General features: G+C 48.1%; 1 protein-coding gene across 1 annotated transcript in view; it reads left to right on the top strand.

The window, feature by feature from the left end:
* The window catches only part of ABTB2 (ankyrin repeat and BTB (POZ) domain containing 2), a 169,945-nt gene that overhangs the window by 107,863 nt on the left and 38,167 nt on the right, over positions 1 to 23,915 (top strand). The window contains exons 2-3 of the mRNA XM_008587941.1: positions 16,546 to 16,692; positions 22,924 to 23,137. Coding sequence (XP_008586163.1) covers positions 16,546 to 16,692; positions 22,924 to 23,137 — 361 coding nt within the window. The remainder of the gene's footprint in view (positions 1 to 16,545; positions 16,693 to 22,923; positions 23,138 to 23,915) is intronic.

Consider the following 23,915-nt stretch of genomic DNA (forward strand, 5'->3'; position numbering starts at 1 on the left):
CCCCCCCCCCCCCGTTAAAACCATCCCTTCCAAGAGACTGGGGGGGGCAGTGACGGCCCATCTTGCCAAGCCATTTCCAGTGTTTCCTTGAGGCAATAAATGTCAAATAGACAATGGCTTCTTCTAAAACTCATAGTTAATGGAAGTGTCACAGGGCTTCTAAGCTCAAAGCACTCGTGTGGCACAGGTGTTTATTTTTCAGATACTTTCTTCTCCCTTTCTCTCTTCTTCCCTCCTTCTCCCCACTACCCCAATCTTTTTTTTTTTTTTTTTTTTTAAGGGAAAGGAATAGGAGAGCTAGGGCCCAAGAGGGTGGGCCCTGCAGTCTGCACACCCTGCGAGGAGTCAGAGCTGTTGTTTACAGCCGGCGACTTCAGCCATCGCGACAGCCACTTCAGTGCTCTGCTCTCCAGCCCGACTTCTGGCTCAGAACCAGGGCTGGGGAGGGCTGGGGTTGGAGGCCAGACTGACAAGCCCTCTCTCCTTCTGCTGTAATGTCTGTGTTGGAGCAGTCAGCTTCTGTCCTCTGACGTCTGCCCACCCTGATGGCCACCTCCTCATTAGCCGTGCAGTTGGAGGAGACTGGTGTCACAGATGCATGTTTTTCCCTTGAACTTGTCATGCCATCTGAAGCCAAAGCCGTCATTCTGGTTGTTTTAATATTGAGAGCATCTGAACTTTTGCTGAGGCTTTAAGACTAAAGTAAATCCACGTTCTCTGAACACGGTTTTTCAGACTTCGAAGCATTTGCCATGTTCTTGGAGCTGTGTGAACTGCAGAGATGGTAGAGAGAAGGAAGGAGAAAAATATAGTTTCTGCCCTTTATAAGCCAGTCATCTAATAAAAAAGATTATCACTATCACAGTTCACTCCTACCTTGAGCCTGAGAACCATGGGAGAGGGGAAGAATGCAGTGGCCATTAGAGTTCACAGTGAGCCTGTGAGGACAGCGACACCTCTGTCTATTTTGTGTTCAGTCAGTGCCGGGGACATGCATATGTGATGTCTCCATTGATCCTTGCTCTCATTCTCTGTGAGAGTAGGTGCTATTCCCATTTTACAGATTAGCAAACTGAGGCTCAGAGAAAGTGTTACTTGTCCAAGGCCACGCTGCAAGTAAGTCTGGGTCCGCCTAACTCGTATAGCTGGTGCTCTTAACTGCTGCACTGTTGTCAGGGGAGGCTCTGGGAGGAAGAGGGAGGCCAGTCACTGGGCAGAAAGAGAGGATGGGGGAAGCCACCAGTGTTGAGGCTGCAGTTGTGAGTGTTTCAGTATCTAGAAGACAGGGCGTGATCATCCTGTTCTCTTCGGAACCCATTGGGATGGACATACATATGACATACCCAGAAATTGTTCATGGAAGGAGACCAGGTTTACAGGCTGTGGACACAGGACCAGGGGTGGAAGCTGCAAGACAGAATTAAATAAGGAGAACTTTCGAGCAGTTGGAGCTGCAAATGAGCTTTCTTAGGGGGAAGTAAGTTCTTGGTCACCAGGACTGTGCCCTCACATGGCACTTAAGGTATTGTAGGGAAGTGTCACACATCAGAGCAGCGATTAGACAGTGCTATTCGTATGGTGGCAGGGTGGAGTCGAATATAGATAATTCACAGTGGCAATGTGTTAAAGATGGACCACGAGTAAGCATGAACAGGGGTGGAGGCTGGGTGGTTTCTGTAGTCCTATCCAGCCTTGGCTATGTAAATGTATAGTATGTTCTGGTTTTGTTTTTTGTTTTGGGGGGCATTGATTGTGTGTATTTCAGTAAAGCCCTGGGACAGAGAAATTGCCTCCTGAAACTTAGTCAAGGAGGTTAAAAGACGGTGATTCATTTTTGCCTTCGCCATCTGGCAATTGGCTCTAGGGTGACATACTGTTTCAGCCTCAGTGCAATTTGGGGCATGCTGACTGGTCAATGGTTCAAGTACTGAGCCTGTCACTGGGAAGTGGGAGGCCACTGTGTTCTGTGCCCCATTCATCCAGGCCTGCCACCTGCAAGGCATGACACCCGCACTGCATGGGCTGCAAAGCAGAGACAACAGTGCCCAGAGCTAGCACATGGGCCACCCAGGCAGGGGAAACACCCTGAGATGTAAATGGAGCTGGGAGGCTTCAGATCAAGAAGTGAGAAAAGGCAGAGGGGACCAGGCGTGCCCAGAGCATTTCAGAGTGCAGCAGTTCCTCTGTCAGATGCTCAGCTTAAATCCAAGAAAGATCCAGCCCAGCTGTCTTGGAAGCTGCCTCTTCTCTGGCGTGTTGCCAACACAGCTTCAGTTGCAGAGGGGCTGGGGAAAGGAGTTTTGCCGAAACAGGCTGATTCACTCTTTCCACCCGGTCCTCGCAGTGTTGGTGGGCAGATCACACGCCAGCCTCATAAACTCACTCTCTGCTTGTCCTTGTGACATTTATAGCCCCCCAGGGAGCTGGCTTTTTAATGAGCCTAATTTGAGACTGTAAGTAGGAGTTTGTAAAACAAACAGCAAGGGGCTTCAGGCCAAAGCCCAAAGTTGCAGTTTAAGTACACAGGGTCACCTACAACTCTGCAGACAGGCTGAGACGCCTATGCCCAGGGCAGCAGACAAAGGTGCTCTCCAGGGAGAGGCCTGCCCTTCCAAGAGGGCTTGCTGCAGACTCTGTCTTTCCCCCAGAAGCTTGGGGAGACCTAGCAGGAGACCCTCCTGCTTAGGTTTTGTGTGGAAGCACTTGAGAGTCCTAGCTTCCCTGTGGGGAGGCAAGGACTCTTTCAGGAATAGACCTGTGTACAGGTCCAGGGTTGAAAGTCAGTGAACCCGAAGGTCCCAAGTGTGTCTCCCCAATGCACAGCCCCACCGCCAGCCTTAAGAGGCCTCCAGGAGTGAGAGTCTGTTGTCTAAAGGCACTGTGCAGGAAAGTCCACATCTTCCTGCAGCTTGATTCCATTTCTGTGAGAGCTGGTTTTCAAATTAAGATCGAGCTGGAGGGTACTGATGGCTGTCATGAGCCTGTTAAGGTGACCTCTGTAAAAGGCACTAGGTGGAAGAGGAGGTTGCTTACCTCCCACATGGATGCTTAGGGCTTAGTCTGAGATGTGGGATAGCAAGCAGGGCTGTCTTCATGAAAAAGAAAGTCATTAAATTATGTGGAGGAGTTCATTTTTAAAAATTGAAAGTATAGATGCACACCCAAAGGCATACATACATATTCAAAGTCTGAAGGGATATTATACCAATTATAATGTCGGTGGTGGTTATCTCAGGGTGGCAAAGTTGTGGTGATTTTTATTTTCCTCTTTTTGCATCTCTGAATTTTTTTTTTGGCGGCTGGCCAGTACAGGGATCGAACTCTGGACCTTGGTGTTATCAGCATCATGCTCTAACCAACTGAGTTAACCAGCTATCTGAATTTTTAAATTAAAATAAACCATCAGTAAGAGTAGGTCCACAGACACCTAAAAGCAGCTAAATGGTGAGCCCAAAAAATTTCCCCACTGGGGGAGCTTCCAGCCTTTATGTCTGAGCTAATTGAGGGCTAGGGTCCCTATTGTCACCTCAAGCCCTTGGAGGACTTGGCCAGAACCACCCTGTCCTCCACAGAGTCTGAGGGACATTTCCATAGCCTGCCAGAATGAACGGTGTTCTTTGAGCAGTCATTTTCCACCTGCTCCTTGGAAACATAGGGGACCTGAGAGTGGGGAGCCTGCTTTATTGTTGGACTCTTCATAGGATTTCATTTGAACAAAGGGTTCCATGATGTAAAAAAAAATTTTTTTTTAATACTGCTGATTTAAAGAGAATTTCTCTTGTATCAGAGAATCTCTTCATCTGCAAGTCACAGACAACCTGTTTTGTGCTAAATTGAGTCCCCTCCCAAATTTGTATGTTGAAATCCTTAACCTCCAGTACCTGAGAGTGTGACTACTCAGAAATAGGGCCTTTAAAGAGGCAATTAAAGTAAAATGAGGTCATTAGGGTGAGCCCTAATTCAATGACTGGTGTCCTTATAAGAAGAGGACATTAGGATACTGACACAGAGAAAGACCATGGGAAGACACGGGGAGGACACGGCCATCTACATGCCAAGGACAGAGGCCTCGGAAGAAACCTACCCTGTGACCCCTCAATCTTGGGCTTCAAGCCTCTACAACTGTGAAAAAATAAGTTTCTGTTGTTTAAGCCACCCAGTCTCTGGTATTTTGTTATGGTTGCCCTAGCAAACTAATAGACCAATGGGGGTTATTTTTCTCTTGTAACAAGAAGTTCAGGGATAGTCACTGGTGGTTTCTAGTTGATTGCTGAGACCGTGAGAGACCCAAGCTCTGCTTTCTGCTCTGCCATCTCAGCGTGCTGGCTCTGGCCTCACTCTGGTCCCTTCACGCAGTGCTCCCCTCCCACCCCCCGTGTTGCAGCGCCGTGGGAACGGTGCTCCAGCTTTTGCAGCAGGGACCTGCCTCCCGGTTGCACAATGGCTGCTGCTGCAGCTTCCTCAGAGTGTGCAAAAGTCCTGCGGGCTGGACAACCTATCCCCTTTGATCAGGAAAAGCAACATTTTCCAAAATCCCTGAAGTCTTGAATTGATGTCTCATCGTCCAGAACTGTGTCGCATGGCTGTTAGGGAGCCTGGGAAGGTGTCCACCAGGGCTCCTGGCATACTGTGTAACCATTTTAGACAGATTTAGGGTTATGTTAGCCAGGAAGAAGGAGGAGTGGTGTTGGGTGGGTCACTTAGAGGGTCAGCACAGTTTCAAGCATCCAATGACCGTTTTTTTAACATCTTTGCAGGGAAAGATCATGATGTCCTTTAAGATCATGGAAGTGATATGGTGAAGTCTGGGAGGGATGTCCCCCCTGGGAATGAACATTCTACAGGGACCTCTTTTCATCAAATAAGCTTCCTTCCCTGTTCCTCCTCCACCCCCTACAGCCCACTCTGAGTTGCACAGTGTTGCCTGGCCATGAGATGACCAGAGTGTTTGCTTCTCATAAAGTCTGTAAAATCCTTTTGGAGTTCTTTGAGTAAATGGGGACTTTCTGAAACATCCTGTTATTTTTCCTCCCTTCCTGATGATGATAGCACGTAGCCAAAGCCCTCTCTTCAGGCTGTCCTTCCAAGCTTCTAGTACCTACTGCAGACTCCTCCTGTAATATTTATCATGGTATAATTTAATTATTTGTCTTTATGATTCTCCTCTCCTCTAGAGCGGGAACCTGGGTCTTAATCACCTCTGTATTCCTAGCACCAAGCTCAGTGTAACTAACAGGCATGTGATAAATATTTGGATAAGTGAATGAATGACGAGATAAGTGATGAGAATAGCCCGGTGCTAAAATTCCCTAGTCAAATAGATCAATGGAACAGATTAGAGAGCCCAGAAAGAGACCCACGCAAACACGATCAACCACGGTCAACTGATCTTTGACAAAGGAGAGAAGACAGTACGGTGGAGCAAAGATGGTCTTTTCAACACACGGTGCTGCAATAACTGGACATCCACATGCAAAAACAATGAAACTAGACACAGACCTTATACCTTTCCCCAAATTAACTCGAAATGGATCACAGACTAAAATGTAAAATGCAAAACTATAAAACTTCTAGGAGATAACATAGGAGAAAATCTAGATGACCTTGGGTTTGGTGGTGACTTTTTAGATATGACACTAGAAGCACAATCCATGAAAGAAAAAATTGATAAGCTGGACTTCATTAAAAACAGGGCATCAGAGAATGTGTTCTCTGTCTGCAGGGTTTGTTAACTAACTGCCTGCTAGCAACCCTTTCCCGTCTGTGTGTCGTAGGTGAGTTATGGGAGAAGCGATGTTCCCTCTGCATTCTGGTGGTGTCTTTGTATTGGCCCAGACTGCGAGGCTCATGTTGTAAATGAGCTAACAGAAATTCTCCCGTTCTTTGAGGGTTATCTTTTCAACCCATAAAGACGGATAGATTGAAAATTGCTACTTCTTACAGTTAATCCAGGACATCTCCAAATTTAAAGATAATCAAAATGTTTTTCACTTGTTTGGGCATAAAAATGATCCCTTAAAGAACTTTAGTTCCAAAAAATATAGTCTGCTCCCTCTCTCTTTGCTACTTAAATGCTTAGTGCAAAAGCTAAAAGAAATAGGCAGCTTCACTGATGTAAGAGCAGTGGCCCCGGGTGGAATTTGGATTGTGAATTCCATAGCAGGCAGAACGCAGGTTAACAGCAAGCAGTGGGCTCTCTAATCCAGAGCTGCCCTCCCATGCCTTTGCCTCCCTGCTGCCTGATTTATCTGTCTAAAAGGTGCATATGACCCTGTCACTCAATGGCTGAAACCTCTTCAGTGGGTCCTCCTTGCCTTCAGACAGAATCCAAGCCCTTAGACCCTTTGTGACTGGCATCCTGCACCCCAGTCCCTCCCCAAGAGGCCCAGCACACTCAGCTCATCACTCCGAGCTTTCCCTTTCAGTCCCTCTAAAAGGGCTCTGGATCAATGCAGCAAGCAGGTCCCCCAGGCCAAGTCCCACCCACTGCCTGTTTTTGTATAGCTTGCAAGCTGAGTGATTTTTACTTTTTTTAAATGGTTGAAAAATATGAAAAGAAGCATATTTCATGAACTTGAAGATTATGTGGGATTCAAATGTCAGTGTGCATAGTTTTGTGCATGGAACACAGCCATGCCCATTTGTTGAAGTATTGTGTGTTCACACCACACTGGCAGAGTTGAGTAGTTGCGACAGAGGCTGTGTGGCCCATAAAGCCGAAAATATTTACTCTCTGACCCCTCACAGAAAGTTTGCTGACCCTTGGATTAGTAGTGGCAACAAGGGTGGATGGGGAGAGGGCAGTGATCTCCTTTAGCCACCACCACCACCCCGCCCAAGCTGCCCAGAATGAACACATAGTCTAAGTACAAATAATGTGCCTGCTGTACAAACACAAGTTCATAACAAGCCTCACCGGCCCCTCCCCAGCCTGTTGCTGCCCCTGAGCCTTCCAATACAGGCCGTAGAGCGGGTTGTGACCTCTTCCTGCTTGGAAGACCCATCCAACCCCTTCACTAGACTGACATCTACTCAGCTCCAGCTGGTATGTCCCTTCTTCCAGGAAGCCTTCCTTGACCACCAAGCCTGGGTAGTCTGGTGTAGAGACCCTTAGTATGGACTCCTGGTGCTGACTCTGTCATAGCCCTTTCTGTGCAGTATTGATCTGGCTGGTATGCTGTCTGCCTCCTTCATGAGACTGCCAACTTAAGGAAGGTAGGGGCCCTGTCTTGTTGGCTTTTATATCCCCAGAGCATAGCCACTTCTGGCGCATTACTAGGTAACCAGTAAACGGTTGCTGAATAAATGAGTGAATGAATGCAAAATAAATGACCCGTCTGTGGTGAGTAAAGCAAGATTCTTTATCAGTGTGGATTATAGTGGCCTTTAAGAAAATAACAGGTTAGAGTGGCCTTGGGCCCATTACGTACTCTTAATGGTATAATAGCTTTTATATAGTATCTGATGGCTTTATCCCAAAGCCATCGGCCCTGGGAATCAGTGAGGCCATTTATTAAAATATTCCTATTTACCATATGCTTACTGTGTGTCAGGCCTTTTGCTAAGTGCTTACTTACATAACCTCTTTTACTCTTCGGTTTGTGAATTAGGAGGTATTATTAGGCCTATTATACACATGAGCAAATTGAGGCTCAGAGAGGTTAAATAACTAGTCCAGAGTCACACAGCTAGTAAATGGCAGAGCTGGATTTTGAACCCTCAACTCTCTGACTCGTGCTCTTAAATCATCTGGAGAATCTAATAGTCAAATCCCTCTAGAGTTGGAACCAAAGCCAACTAAAGCGGGTTATGTTTGTGAGCAGGACTGTAGTGCAGTAAATTTCTAATTAATACACTCATGTTCTATTAATAAATATCTTGGCCATGAGCCCTGGACCTTGTGATTTTGCATCATTTTTTTTAATCCCCCAAGGAATGACTTGTGTTTGTTATGGGTGCTCATGCTCTTTTTATCCCTTTCTTCCTCTCTGGGCTGACACGTGGAGGCCTTCTCTCCCACTCCCTGCTTTTTCCTGCAGGCAGCACTGCTCCCTAGTAGGGTATGCAGCTCAGGAACCACACCCTGCACAAGCTTTGCCTCCTCTCCTGCCCCCTGTTCCGCCCGCACCCCCACCCAGCACGGCAGCTGCCAGCCTCCTGTTCCACCTGTGGTGATTGTGGCCGTGTGGCGTGAGAATTTTTCCCAACTCTCCCTGTTCTCAGATCCCAGCACGTTGCAACCTGCACAGGTAGGTGCTGGAAGGTCAGGCCATCGTGTGGCTGCCGAATGATCACACAGGTAAAGCAATAGGTACACAGTAGGGCAGTGTCAGCAGGATGCCACGGGAAGTCCCACTGGTGACGTACCCCTGAGTCACCACCACCACCTCGGGCCAGGTGAACAAGTCTGCTGACATCAGGGCCGATTCTTAGAATGAGACATGCAGATAAAGTCTCACCTCCAGGTTAGCAATATAGAACAGTTTCTGCCTGATTGTCTTCCAAAAGGAGTATCCTTTCCCCTTATCTATTTTTTTTTTTTCCTTTTTAGTCAAATGTCTATAAAACAACCAGGTTTTCCTTTTGTTTACTTTTTTTTTTTTTTTTTTTGCCTCCATAAGCTCACAATGGTTGTAGCAATGGTTTTGTTAAAGAGTGCAAAGAATGATGGGGGAAGAATCATCTAAAAATCTACCATGCAGAAATAACAATCTTTTATATTAGGTGACTTTCAGTCTAGGTTCTTTTCAGGTAACTAGATAATAGAGTTGTCCTTTTTTTTTTTTTTTAACATTCACTTTTTTCTTTTCTTATTTAAAAATTTAATTTCGGATAACTTTGTCATATTTGAAATTATGGATATTCCTTTCCTCAGAAGAAACATTCTGTCAGCCTCCTCTGCCCCTAATTACGTATTTCCCTATCCCGTGTCCCTCTTAACAGTCATTTTTACTACACCAAAGTCATCTTCATTGTAAAATAGCCGTTCAAAAACCATTTTTATAGCCCTAGCATAGAGAGAACCACTCTTACGTTGGTGGCTGAGGCTCGGTTTTGGAGAAGGCTGATATTTTAGGTGCTGACTATACCCCTGTTTCATCTGCATCCTTAAATTCTACGTTTACATTGTGAGAGAGAGAGAGAGAGAGAGAGAGAGAGAGAGTGTGTGTGTGTGTGTGTGTGTGTGTGTGTGTGTGCGCGCGCGCATTGTCTTTATGTAAACATGGCTCAGTGTTGTCCTTGGCCCACAGGAATTAGTGTGCTCCCCCTCTGTGGGTCAAGGACAGCATATAACAAAGGACTGTGGTCATGTGGTAGATTTTTCTTCTTTAAAAGGTGGTAGTTTTCCAAGACTCATGCTTCCGGGGTCAGTCCAGTTATTGATGTGTTACATGAAGACTTTGGAGACAGGCCACCCAGAATCTCTTTAAAAGTATTCTACGTAACACGGAGATCTTTTTCCACAAATATTCATTTTCTGCCCCACACTGCCCAATGTTGTGACTATTGCTGGTTTTTCCAGAGCTCACCTTTAAGTTTAATTTCCTGAAATCGATCTGCTTGGTTACTCTGGCTTTATTTTACTCTGTTGCAAAGAGGGGAAATGGCAGTGAACAGACTGCACTTTATTAGGTTTTTGCTTCAAAAAAATTAAACAGCAATCTATGATTTCTACTAGTTTTTCTTTTTTCTTTTTCTTTTTCTTTTTTTTTTTTACAGCACCCAGTTGTCATCCTCTGGGTCCGTGACAGAACTACTATTTACCCTAATTATACGTATCACCAAAATGCCAGTGAGCCAGCATTCCTAGTGGGGATTCCAGGGTCGCCCTCTTGGCCTTGTGGGGCCGTCGAGGTTTATGGTGGCCCCTCTCTCCCCGTCTAAATTCTCACCCTGCTTGGAGCCCCTCTGAGAACTGAACGAGCCTGCTGGAAGGGACAGAGGCAGGCCCAACACCGACTCCATGAGCATGTCCAAGACTGGCAGGGATTCCAAAGGGTGATGAATTCCAGCCCAGTATTTGGAGGGAAGTTTGCTTTTTACCACTCTTTTTTAGAGTAGGGGTTGCTGGCCATGACCATGGCATACTTCGGCAGCCTTAGATCTCGCCCTGGGTTCTCCGGCCGCTCGCCCACTGGGCAGTCACAAGTGTGCATTCCTATTTTACTGTTTAATGGTGAGCTCCGGCCCCCAGGCCTGACGACTTCACTGGAAGACCACCTTTTGATGGTGATGTTGTGATAAAAGCCAGAGTAAGGTGTTAACCGGAGCCTTACTATTTGCTTTGAATTTCCTGACTTTAGAAAAAGAAGGGGGAAGTTTCATGCTCATCGGATGGCGGGTGGTGAAGGAAGCGTTCTGTCCCTGGTGTGACAGGGCCCGGTGTGCTTCTGCTCCCCGAGTCTGAGCCACAGTCCCGAGGCAGCATTGTGCACCGGTTACCAGTGCGGACTTTACGGTATGGACGGGACGGGTCTGAATTCCACCTCTGCCATTTTCCAGCTGTGAGCCTTCACCAAGTGACCCAGCCCACCTACACCTCAGTGCCCCTGGTTGGCAAATGGGTCTAGTGATAGTATCCCACTGCTGGGGACTTTGTGGGGGTTCAAGTGCTTGTTCACACCGTCCCCGGCACAGAGCAGCTGCTCAGTGTATGGTAGCCCATCCCCATTTGGAATTAACTCATTATTAAAACCTGCTTCCCAAACTCAGTGTAGACCCTCCCTCTTCTCTCTCTCTTGTCTCCCTGTCCCCGGCACAGAGCAGCTGCTCAGTGTATGGTAGCCCATCCCCATTTGGAATTAACTCGTTATTAAAACCTGCTTCCCAAACTCAGTGTAGACCCTCCCTCTTCTCTCTCTCTTGTCTCCCAATGTTTTCTCTTCACATGAACTCTTGGGCCTCACAGTATAGGTCTTCAGTCTTGAGATGGGTTTTGCCCAAGAATTAGATGAACTTCCAGTTATTCTTAATGAGTCATTTTTCGTGGATGATTGACAGCTCCTCGGGCATATTTTATTCCACTCCCTGGCTGCTCCTCTTGTGTCCTCCGCCTTCCTGTTGCCTCAACACCTGTCCCCCCAACCTCTTTAAACTTGGGATGTCAGGAGAAGTACCATTCGGTGAAGTTTTCTTTTAGAATCAACTGTCCTACACCCCAGTTCGGTCTCCCTGGAAAATATTCATGCTTCAGCTTTTCATCTCTTTGCTCTAGTATGACTAATGTACAACAACTGGGCATTAAATGTACTATATGTAAAATTCCAGATCAGAGAATGGAAACACTTTTTAAAAAGGGTTGGATTATGTGGGCTATTTGGAAACCGTTCAGTGGGACAGTGTAAGTTTTATTTTCAGAAGCTTATAGCTGGAACCCCACCCAATCTTCCAGCTCCTAAGAAAACTGGCAGAAGACACCCTGCCAAGTTTCCTCACAAGGGCAGTAAAGGAGTAATTCTCTGCATCCCGGTTTTCATTTCAGGGAAATGGTGGCCTTTGCTGCCTGACAAATGTGTTTCCCTGAGCCAGCAGCTAGTAGGTCTGATGGGGGACATGGGGGACAGGGGCGGGAAAGGGGGATAGGCACACAGGTTTGCACAGGTGTCCGGGCCACTGGAGTCATTTGCCCCAGAAAGAATGTTTACAAGTCTGGGGAGAGCACCAGTAACAGGTTGTTGAGTTTGGAGGACAGTTATGTTACAGTCCTGATGGCTTTTTGATGAGGGGTCAGAAAAGCTAAACTGTAAACCTATCCAGTTTTACACAGAAAGAACATCTTCTTTACATTTAAAATTGCGTTTGTTTGAGTGTGTGTTGTGGGGGGGTGTTGTTATAGCTATGGAAGAAATTAAACTATAGGAAATAGTAATCACGGGGTCTACATGTTCCTACTGTTGACAATTCAGAAGTTAAATGGAATAAAAAGAAAAAAAGGTTTTCAGGGGCACACTTTAGTGCTGGAGAACACACAGGGGTTAGTCAGAGTCTAGAATCCCAGTGCTGGAGAGGATTTGGGGAGCCGCTGAATCGACCCCATGTTTTACAGAGGATCGAGTGCAGTCCACACTGATGTGGTGTTTGTGCTGAGCCCTGCTTCTAAAACACCTTGGCACTGAAAGTCTGGTCTATCAACCCAGTGTGCAGTCCATCTGCTTCTGCTGGCTGCATGCTTGCCTGGAGGAGAGGGCACCTCTGCAAGCTGAAACCCCACTCGAATTTCTGTTTGGCAACCACCAGCGAGAAGGTGGGCTTCCCAGTTTCCTGAGTCTTGGTTTCCCATCCAACTCAATCGCACCCTCTCTGGGCACTGGTGGAGAATCACTTAGGAAAGAAATGGGTTGCTCCTCACCCCCTAACCCCCGGCACTAGAGTAGAGTCTAGTGACCAACACTTGGAAAACAACTTCCAGAAACAAGGATCAGGTGTACATGGACTTCATAGCTCTGCTGATATCCCGCGAGGGTGCTGGGAATTTTCTGTTTGCTGGCAGAATTATTTTCATCTGTAAATTTCAGATAGGGAAAGAAGAGAATTATCTATTCTTACTTGTACAAAGATGTTTGCACTTTTTCATGAGGACGATAGGGAGTCACTGAAGAGCACGAAGCTAAAGCAACATGACCGGAGTCGGGGGGTGGGGATGGGGTGAGACCAGAGACAGGAGACCCCTGAGGACGCTGCTGCAGAATCTAGGGAGGGAAGATGGTGGCCTGAACCAGGGTCGTGGCAATGATGGATTTTTGAGATATTAAGGTGGTAGAAGCAGCAGGGCTTGGTGGCTGATGGGAGGTGGGGGGGGGAGAGGGAGTTGATAAGGATTACTCATAGGTCTGTCCTTGGGCAACTGGGTGGACATGGTGCTGTTCTCAGAGGGGACCATGGAGGAGGAGGAGGCGGTGGCAGCTTTGGGGAACGAGATAATGAGTTCCGAGATTCAAGGGTTGGGCAACCAGAATGATAAGAACTGAGTGATGGAAGATTATGGTTGTGCGTATAGATTGAGAAATGGAGAGGCTCCGCGCAGAGTCAAAAAAAGCACATTCGAGTGGAACAATGTTTCAACAGAAATGCTGATTTTATAGAAGAGGGAGGCAAGGATACTCCTTCGTGCTCATTTCTCACGGTGATGATCTGAGTCATGCGTGTGGGCTTCCTCGTCACTTTTACAGAGTTCGACAGGGGGTGATTTGGGGTGTCCTTATTAACTAGTAAAAGAATAAAAGGAAACATTCCGGAACAGTTGCTTTTCCATTATGACTGAAATAAACAATTTTTCCTAAGGATTTTACTAAATGGATTAAAAAAAAAAGTTGCCCTTTCTTTTTTGTTGTTTTTTTGGAAATTCTTTTTTCCAGAATGACTTTGTCATGGGCCCATATCATAAAGCTGGGAATTTGCGTGCGAAAAGAAGACGTTGACATGTTAAGAAAATTTAAAGAAAATATTTTTCCCTCTCCAGTGAGAACTACTGAGGAATGGGCTTTTGTGGGAGAGGATTTAGAACTGCCATGAGGAAGGCTTTCTGAAGGGGCAGATTTGGAAGACAAGCTGTGGAACTGCGTATCAGGGGGGATGAGAGAGACAGCCTTCCACCTAGGGAGTTTTATGGAAGGCCTCCAGGGATCCCCTGCAGGAGGTGCCTGGAGACCCACGAAAGAGAAAGTTCTATTTCTGGATCTTTTTTTGAATTTCCTCCTATCAAACCTCAGGCCCAAACAGACTTTTCTCTCAAATATCCTACGTGCTATTAACTCACAAAAGGTCAAGGTAGCCAAAGTTAGAACATCATTTCTTTTCAGCAGCTTGAGAATCAAGAGGGTGAAATTCTAGCCATGCCCCCCTCTCACCCCCACACACTCCTGTTCAGTTTCTGACCTTTGGTAACCTTGGACAAGTCATTTAACTTTTCTGGCCTCAGTTTTCTCAGCTGGGAAATGGGTGAGAATAGACCCTCATGAAACACTGGGGGATTCAGTGATTGGATAATGCCTGTAAGTTGTTATCACAGTGCCTGGCACATAGGTAGCCCTCATTAAAAGTCAGCTGTGGCTTTATTGATCTTGACTGCCCTACCTCACTTGCTGGAAGAATAAGTTACTCGATGTAAAAAGCCTTTTAAAAGCAAAAGGTGCCATGCAAAAGCTGTGATGCTATCAATTACTATTATTAATAATAGGTTCATAATGACTTTTGCCACAGTATTAAGTGAAAGCCCCTTTGGGTGGGTGATGACCAGGAGAATGGGAACTATTATTAATGGAGCTGCCTGCTCCTGTTACTAGATCCATAGACATAAGATTTCTCTCTGGGAATCCTTTAACAAATCAGCTGAATTTCCTATTCCCTTGCCCTAAGCACTGTAAATTTGATCCACATGTCCCTGGTGTTGTTTCTGTCGATGGAGAATAATGGAGGAAAGAGGAGGAGCCAGGCCTACCCTAGGACTCTCCTGGCTGTCTGGGCTGTCTGTGGGTTTTAGCTTATAGTTGGAGTGGTTTTCTCTTCTGTTTTACTAGGTTTAGTGCTTAGAGCCAGCTCTTCCCTAATGTGTTCGGTTACTCAGCTGTCACAGAGTTTCTGCTTTAGGGAAGAGGGCCCTGGTCAGGGGCTGGGGGAGAGGAAAGCCCCATCACATCCTCTTCCTCCCCCTCCTGCAGAAACAAAGCTTTGAGCAAGTGCTTTGTTTTACAAGATGCTGATGTGATGGGAGGGGTCGCTGCCATCCAGGAGGGAGGAAGGGAGATTCAGAGGGGCAGGTCTTGGCCACACCAGCACGGAGGAGGGTAGAGGGGCCTGGGTCAGGGTCAGGGCAGGCTAGAAGGGCAGGACTGACCATCAGCTGAACCTACAGAATGGTCAAAGAGGAACATTGCCAGGACCTGGGCTGGAGGAAGAGTGCCATGCATCTTTGCCCCAAGAAAGAGAAATGCACAAGTCTCAGCACTGGGGTATCCACAGGGGAAATGGGCAATGGTGTAGCCATTTGGTCACATGCACAAACCACCGAATAGGGACAGCCATGGGAGATCCTTGGTGGTGTGTTCACTGGACTCTGAGCTCACAGAGGGTTAGGTGTACATACACATCCTAGAGCCAGTCGGACCCGGAGTTGAATCCTAACTCTACCTGAGCAGGTTATTCAGACTCTCTGAATGTCCGTCCCCCAACATCTAAAAGGGAGCCAGCAGTGCCCATCTCATAGGGTTGCTGAAAGAACAAATGAGATCATGTAAATAAAGCCTGTATTCCCAGCACAAAGCAAAAATAGTAGCAACAGCACTCGATAGAGCACTTACTCTGAGCCATGCACTGGTCCAAATAGTGACACCTACTAACTCAGTCCTCTGAGCTGGGGACTTTCGTCATCTCTAGTTAACACAGGATGAACGGATGCACAGAGAGGCTGAGTGACCCGACCAAGAAAACAGTGCTGGTTGAGTGACAGAGCCAGAATTAGGAGCCCCAGCAATCTGCTCCAAGGCCCTGTCGTAACCGCAGGGCCACACCACCTATTGCCACTGTTGTCCTTGTCACCTCCCACGTGTTTGGGATAGAGAACTCTAACCCAGGCTTGGCTGCATCCCAAGGGCTCTCCAGTTATCTCAGGGAATTTTAAGAGATTTTTCCCAAAAGTGAGTGATTAAATTCCTGTACATTTTCCCCCCAAAGTTTGGGGGTGGGGGGCTGTTGGAGAAGGAAACATCAATCAAACAGCAGTTACCAAAAGTTAGAAATCCCTGTTCTGATGACTGCGACTAGAATTTCTGTGGCCACATGCTCTTAAGAACCAACATGTAATTTTAAACCAGCTTGATTTTGCTTTTCTGGTGCTTTCTAAGAAGCCACACAGTGAGTTGGAGAAATTTACAGGCTGTTACCCTCTGGGATTGATTCTGACAGCTCTGCTCTGCTGCTGTTGAAGTGCTAATGAAAAACACTAATTGGACTTGGCCAGTGGCTGGGACACGTCCCCTTCCTGGAGTGGAGAAGGCACTCCCTTTCCGTTGGTCGCTCCCAGCTTCTTTCTTGGCTTGATGAGAAAGGGGGCAGCATGGGGAAGTGAGAGGACCCAGGAGATGACAGTTCCCTTTGGGTGATAAGGGTGGGCATCTACATCTGGTTTAGTCATCGCCATGGAAACAGAGCTGCATCACTCTGTCAATATTCAGTGAGTGAATGAATGAACAACTTCTTGTATGGCCCATGAGCCTAAGTAGGTCAAGTCCATGGGCAACTCCAAGAAAGGATGGTCCCAGTTGCTTAAAACCACAGCTACATCCATGGTAAAAATTCCCATGTCCTCGAGGTGAGCCTAAGTAGGTCAAGTCCATGGGCAACTCCAAGAAACGATGGTCCCAGTTGCTTAAAACCACAGCTACATCCATGGTAAAAATTCCCATGTCCTCGAGGCTCAGAGAGATTTGCCTGCCGATCCCTGCTCCACCTGGAGGAGGTGAGCAGGGCCGAGCCCTACCTGCTGTGGGATGTGGCCTGCGGAGCCTTCTCTCCTTCCCGAGTGTGACCTGTCTGCCTTGTTTCCCATAGGTGTCCTCTCCCTCCCCGCGTACTTCAGTCCCTACAACGGCGGGTCCCTGGGCCATGACGAGCGAGCCGATGCCTACGCTCAGCTGGAGCTCCGGACCCTGGAGCAGTCCCTCCTGGCCACCTGCGTGGGCAGCATCTCGGAGCTGAGTAAGTGTGGCACCCACGTCCAGCTGGACGGTCGAGCGAGGCTCTGAGGGAGGAAGCAGGGAGAGCTCGCCTTCTGGGACCCAGCCTCCCCTGCTCCACGCTGCCTGCCTTCCCTGAGGGCTAGATCCTTCTAGGCCAGAGGTTGCAAACAGGTGGCCCACAGACATGTTTGATTTGATCAGCATGTGGACTTAAATCCACATACACGTTAGTATGTGGTTTCTCTTAAAAAATCAGATCCTCTAGCGACACTGCACTCGGTTCCTGCACGGCAGCGATCAGTGGGAGCTGGGTTAAGTGGGTGGCAGGTATTCCCACTCCACCACAGACCTGGTTGTCTGTAGCTGGCCTGTTTTGTTTATTTTACCTGCTTGGTCCATCTGAATTTACAAATGATACTTTCTTGAAAGAAAGCCCCCCTGGAGTGCTGGAAGGGAACAGCAGAGCTATTCTGGCTGAAGGAGGGCATGGTCGGAGGACACCTTGCCCCCACCCCGGCAGTGGCCCTGGGACATCCCCCAGGACCTCCGGGCTCTGTGGAACACAGTTGGAAACCACCTTGATGTAGGTCCTCACCATCTGACAACTGCTCCTGAGCACTCCCTCTCATTACCCCAATTATTTGATAAATCAGCCCCATACTCTGCTTCCTTAATTCCCCTTCACTCTGTTGAGACCACCCAGAGGAAGGCAATGACACATACCTAGGGTCATAGCACACAGCATAGAAAGAAACAGAGTTTCACTCTGCTCCAGCCTTCTCCGTTTGTGACCCCTTTGAGTTTTCTGGCCTCTGAACAGTGAGTGACAAACCTTTCTGTTTCTTTAGGGTGCAGCTCCCTGCCTCCATTCTCCTACCCCATTCCCAGGACAGGAAATGAAGGTGCCCAGTTCAGGGTCACAGAGCAGATGCATAATAGCACTGGGAAAGAAAGCGGGACTTCCACTGTCTACTGGCGGCATCACAGCTGTCAGGGCCGGCACGTTGCCGCCTGGGTCTCCTGCCCCTGGAGGGACCCTGCAGAAAGTGGGCTCTGGTGTGTGGCTTGATCTCTGCCCCTGACAAATGTTTCCTGGAGAGTGGGCTGTCTTGGGGCCAGGCACGGGCCTTGTCAGTGTTTTGGTGAACTCTCCTACCCTGAACGTAGTAAAAACAGCCCTGAACCCTTAGTTTTATTTTGCATTTGAACATTAAGTGAGCACTTACTGTGTGCAAGGCACCATGCGAAGCACCTTATTTACTCTGTCTCCTCAGAACAGCTTTGCTCTCAGAACAGTTCCCTGATGAGGTAACAGTGGCTTAGAGAAGAAAAGTGATTTCCCCAAATCGTGCAGCCATAGGGATCTGAGCACGGGCCTGATTCCTGATGTGCCTGGCTTCAGGGGCCACGATGTCAAATGCTTAGTGCTAGGAGCAGCACCCCCACAGTATCTCAGGGCAGCTGAGGGCAAGATCGGGGTCTGTTCCTCTGCCTTTGTCTGGGTGGCCTCCGTGCCCATTACCATCCAAACCAGGCACACAGAACATCCAGAAACTTCCCTCAAGGGAAAGGCTTGACACATTCTGTCCTTACCATTCAGCCCAGGGACCACTTCCTGTTGCTTTTACCTTTTAAAACTGTCCTGAGTTTTGGTGTGCCCCCTTCACCACCTCCACTGCTACCAACCCAGCCCATGTCTGGACCACTGAAAACTCACAATGGATTATGTCACTCAGCTGCTCAATATCTGTCCCCTCCACTCGACCCCTCGCCATGGCTTCCCAGCTAATCAGTATAATCCAAAATCCTCGCCATAGCCCAGGATCTGACTGGGTCTGACCCCCTCACCTACCACCCTTCCTGCCGACTGCGCTGCAGCTGCCCTGGCCTCCTGGCTGGCACCCTCCCACCAGATGCCCTCCCACTCCAGGGCCTTTGTGCTTGCTGTTCCCTCTGCCTGTGACATTTCCCCAGATGCCCAAATATGTCCGTCCTTCACTCTTGAGGCCTCTGCCCACATGGCACCTTATGCAAAAGGCCTTCCCTGAGCACCCTGTGTAAGTGAGCACCGCACCCTCATTCCTCTGTCTCCCCTCTTACAGCTTTGGTTTTATTCAAAGCATTGATCACCACTTGACGTTTATTATATATTTACTTGTGGATAGTTTATCATCTCTCTCCTGTGACCAGATTGCCAGCTCCACTAGAGTGGAGGCCTTTTATCTGTTTTGTCCACCACTGTATCCCCAGTGCTTAGAACAGTATCTGATGCTCAGTGTGTGCATGCATGTGTGTGTGTGTGCGTGTATGTGCATGCGTGTGTGCGTGTGATAGAAGGCATGAAGTCTGTCCCACCCAGTGTTTGTCTCCTAAAACTCTCCTAGCATTGGACAAGTCCTGGCCCAGCCACTCCTTGGGGCAAAGGGGAGAAGCACCCCCATAGCACCTTTTCACAGATGTCAGAATGGGCTGTGTCTCACTCCAGGTTGCCCCTGTCCCTCCCTCCGAAACCAGGTTTTTCGCTGTGGAGGAGGGAGGAGACAGGTGGAGGCAGAGATTGTAGTGTTCCTCTTCGAGACTAAAGAACGTAATGAGGCTAGTGATACTTGGCACTGAGCTCCTTCGGCCTCCCATGACACCCGGGTTTTACACGTGCTAACTCCCTGCACCTCGTGAGACCAGCCTGCTGGCTAGCTTAAGAAGTTTCATTCTTGTATTGGCTCCAACTGCACAAGGAGCGTGGGCACTTGGGTTTTGCTCCATCCCTCTGTACCCATGAAACTTTAAAGGGAGGGAACAAGAAATAAATAAAGCAAAACACTTTTTTTAAAAAGGCAGCCAGATGTTATGGGCCTTATTTTGAAGACAGTGCTAAATCCCAGACTCCCACCTACTAGTTTTATTTGATGGCTCATAATGAGGGTTGCAAAGACCAGAGTGAAACCCGTGGCACCTCTGATCCAGTCTTCCATGGTTAACAAGGAGGAAGGGCTTGTTTTTCCATGCCTGGTGGGTGTTTCTGGACTTCAGACTAAAGTTTCATTGAGCTTAGGATCAACTGACTCTCCTGTACAAGGAAGTTGCTCTGAGGACCCACCTGTGCTAACCCAAGAGCCCAGCCTGGACTACGGATTCTCAAACTAGCCATGGTCAAGGGCCAGGGATTTTATTCCTCCCACTCAGTAGCAGACTGAAACTTTTGTAAAATACAATAAAAATGAATGTCTGGAAAAATGAAATAAGACATGTAAAATGCAAGCCCAGTTTTTAAAATTATTGTTAGATGAGATAGACATAAAGCTACTCTATCAAATTCCTATGGAAGTTTTATAAAATTCACTCTCAGTTTCTGAAATTAACTTGTGAACAATTTATGGACCTATCCCCGCTCACAGACCACACTCTCAGGAGCAATGGCCTGATGGTCAGGAGCACGCATGTGGGAAATGGGGACCCCAGGTCAAGTCCTGGCTGGTTCACTTACTAGTTGTGCAACTGGGATGGATCATTTAACTTCTGCAAGCTTCTTTTCTCGTCTATTAAATGAAAATACCTCCCTTACAGGGTGACTCTAAAGATTAAAAGAGATTTTGTCTGTCTTGTCATGTCTGTAATGAGGCCTAGGAAACATAAAGTATCAGGGAGGAAAAATCACCTTACGAGAATTTACAAAGCAAGCCGCTTTCTTTGGTGCTAAATGGGTTGCAGAGTCGTGTAAACTTTTAGACATCTGCTCAGTGTTGTCCACAGGCAAACTGTCTTTTGGTCTTTGAGAGAAACTGACCACAGTGGGGCTTCGATCAAAGAAGCCAGGGACCTCCATCTCCAGCTGCCTTGGTGCTTTTCCTGAACTTCCAGGGATCTCTCCCTGTTTCTGGTATCCCTTTTAGGAAGCTCTTAAGAGGAGCTTCCATTTTTTTCTTGATTCTCTTGCCGGCATTCTGGTTGGAAATTGCTGCCAAAGGGTTCTCCATCAATAACAATAAAACAACAATAAAAATAATTAATGATAATGACTTGTACCTTGTCAAACCTTTGAAATATATTTCAACAAGATTTCTCTTTGATGCTATCGCAGACTCTTTGCTTTCTCCTCCTTGTGGTCCTATGGTCCTGCCAAAAGTTATGACATTTATACCTGGGGACATGGGAGCCAGGTTTCATCTCATTGCAGCGACTTAGGTGTGCAACTGGCTGCTGGCCTGGTGGTTGTGATGCCAGTTTCTACCACCCAGGAGCCCAAGGGCAGGGCTGGGATCCAGCATTTCAGAGCTCAGACTCCTCCTGTCCTGGAAAATGTGGGGCAGTGTTTGACTGCAGACAGTGGTCACAGAAGGAACAGTTCCACAGGAGGCAGCCTGTAGGATAGAGAGATAATAATTCGAGGACAGTAATAATAATAGTGTTACAGTCAACCTTACCATGTACTTATCTGTACCAAGCATGATGTTAAGTGCTGTACATTGATTATTTCTTTGAGTCCTCAAAATTGGCAGGATAGGTACTATTGTTTCCATTTTACAGATGAGAAAACTGAGGCTCTAACAATTACTTAAGGGTACAGAAGTTGGAAGTAGCAGAGTCTTGATTTGAAGCCAGGCGTGCCTGACTCTAGGATCTACACTCTTACCAGTTTACCTGGTGATGTTCAAACCTGACTGGACATTAGTATCACCGAGGGAACTTTTACAGACTACAGATGCCTGGGGCCTGCTCCAGACCAAGGAAATCAGAGTCTAGCGATGGGAGCCCTCTGGACCCCAGGGTTTGCCAGGAGCACCAGGTAGCTGAGCACAGATGCAAGGAGGAGTGAGGCTGGGGCTGGGGATAGAGGGTTGAGGGGGCAAGGAAGACTCTTTCCCAGTGGAGATCTCCAATTCCAGGGGTGTCAGTTGTCTCTGCTTGGAAGACAAACACTGTCGCTGTGGTTGTCATGGGAGAATTTGGAAGCTAATGGGCTCCAGTCAAGCCTTACCAGAAGTCATACTTAAAAATGAAATGAATAGGCAAGGCTGTTCCTTCATTCCTCCTCCAAATGTTTGCTGGGGCCTAGTGTGCAGACTCCAGGGACACTGAGGAACAGAGGACCAGATGCCCAGAAGTTGCATAATGAAGGTTAATTGAATAAATGAATGAATTGGTTCTGCCATACATTTCATTTCTTCACTGGTCTAATTAAAACCTGCTCATTTCTCCCACCTTAGGGTTAGCCATGTCCAGAAGTTTTCCATGGAAGGGACTATCTGTAGGGAACCACCACGGGTGGGGTGCAGCATGCAGGGGAGGCCCCCTAAGTTCTCAGGCCCATGGAGAATGCGGAGGCGCCACTCTTCCTAGAGCGGAGGTGCCTGCAGGTGCCTGGTGCTATTTCAGCCCATCCTTTCTCAGCATTGTGTCCTCACACAATAATGGGATGTTTCCTGTCCGGGGCCGGTGGGATATTGAAGAGACTTGACTTGGGCAGAAACACAACACAGGATATGGGGACCTGAGGACCCCACAGACTCCAATAGGGCAGGCCACAGCCCAGGTCACCCTGAGGTTCATGACTTTGTAGTCAAACAAGGCTGGATTCAAATCTTGACTCTACCGTTTGCTTGCCACATGACCATGGCTAGTTAACTCAGCCTGTGTGCACTGCGGCACCCCTGTGACCAGGAGAATGCATGGGGTCAGGAAATGTCTTTTTATCAGATAAGCCTCAGTTTCTTCATCCATAAAATGAGGGTAATACTTGACCCTCTAGCATTGGAAGAATCAAATTAAATCATACTTCTAGGGAATTGTGTACCTGGCACCTAGCAAGCATTCAGCGGGTGGTGGTGGTAGTTGTCATCGAGGTGATGGAGATGGAGGGACCTTCTCTGCTGAACCACCTGGGGCTCTGCACAAGACAGCACAGTGGAGAGTCACCACACAGCTTGGCACTGGCTGGGAGGGGCTGGGGGAAGAGACCCAGAGAGATGCCCTTGGTTAGAGATCTGGGGAAAGGCCCACAGGGTGGCAGAGAGAGTGGGGATGTCGAAAAAGAAACCACATTAGCATAAGTTCTGGAGGAGACCGGCCCTGCCCAGTGTGTAATTTAGCTATTAACGCAAGGCTGGGAATGAAAGGGAAACCAAATTGCTATTGTGTGTCTAGGTGACAGTTTAGTAAACAGTAATTATGCACGAAGGAGGCATCCTCGGAAGAACGTGGCTGTGCACTCAGACTTTGTCTTCTTTCATTCTCTCCCTCTCACCCCCGCCAGGTGACCTGGTCTCCCGCGCCATGCACCACATGCAGGGGCGCCACCTCCTGTGTCCAGGCACCAGCCCCGCCCGCCAGCCCCGCCAGCCGCCGCAGCCCATTACCTGGTCCCCCGATGCCCTCCACACACTCTACTACTTCCTGCGGTGTCCACAGATGGAGTCCATGGAAAACCCCAACCTGGACCCCCCAAGGATGACCCTGAACAATGAACGGTAGGGATCTTCCTTGGGCTGAGCACCCAGTGTGTGTTGATGGACTGACTGACCGACAAGATGAGACAAGAGCCCTGCAGCCAGCCTACGTGCCTGTGAGGAGGTGCCCGGGCATTCAGACGGATGAGGGCCTGGCCGGTGGCAGGGGGGCAGTGCAGCAGGGGGACACTGAGGCTCTGAGGGTAGCCTACGTGCCTGTGAGGAGGTGCCCGGGCATTCAGACAGATGAGGGCCTGGCCGGTGGCAGGGGGGCAGTGCAGCAGGGGGACACTGAGGCTCTGAGGGTGGGCTTAGCCTCCGTGTTGGGTTTGCCAGCTCTAGCACTTCTAGCTGTGCTCTCCAAAATCCAGTGGCCTCTTTATAAAATGAGATATTTGCCGCTACCTGGAGAGGTGGTAGTAAGAATTGAGTGCTCAGAGAAAAAGCAGTCAGGGTGGTGACTGGGTGGTCACTGGGCCTCTGTCAGTGGTAGCTGTTGTCACTTTTGATGATCTCACTGTTGTCACATTGCTGTCAGGGATCTTGGGCAGGTTTTGCCCCATCCTCTCATCTTACAGACAAGAACGTCATGGTCCTGGCACTTCTTTCTGTGCTCTCCAAAATCCAGTGGCCTCTTTATAAAATGAGATATTTGCCGCTACCTGGAGAGGTGGTAGTAAGAATTGAGTGCTCAGAGGAAAAGCAGGATGGTGACTGGGTGGTCACTGGGCCTCTGTCAGTGGTAGCTGTTGTCACTTTTGATGATCTCACTGTTGTCACATTGCTGTCAGGGATCTCG

This window comes from Galeopterus variegatus, unplaced genomic scaffold (genome assembly GCF_000696425.1).
Source record: "Galeopterus variegatus unplaced genomic scaffold, G_variegatus-3.0.2 Scaffold121, whole genome shotgun sequence".
NCBI classification, from domain to species: domain Eukaryota; kingdom Metazoa; phylum Chordata; class Mammalia; order Dermoptera; family Cynocephalidae; genus Galeopterus; species Galeopterus variegatus.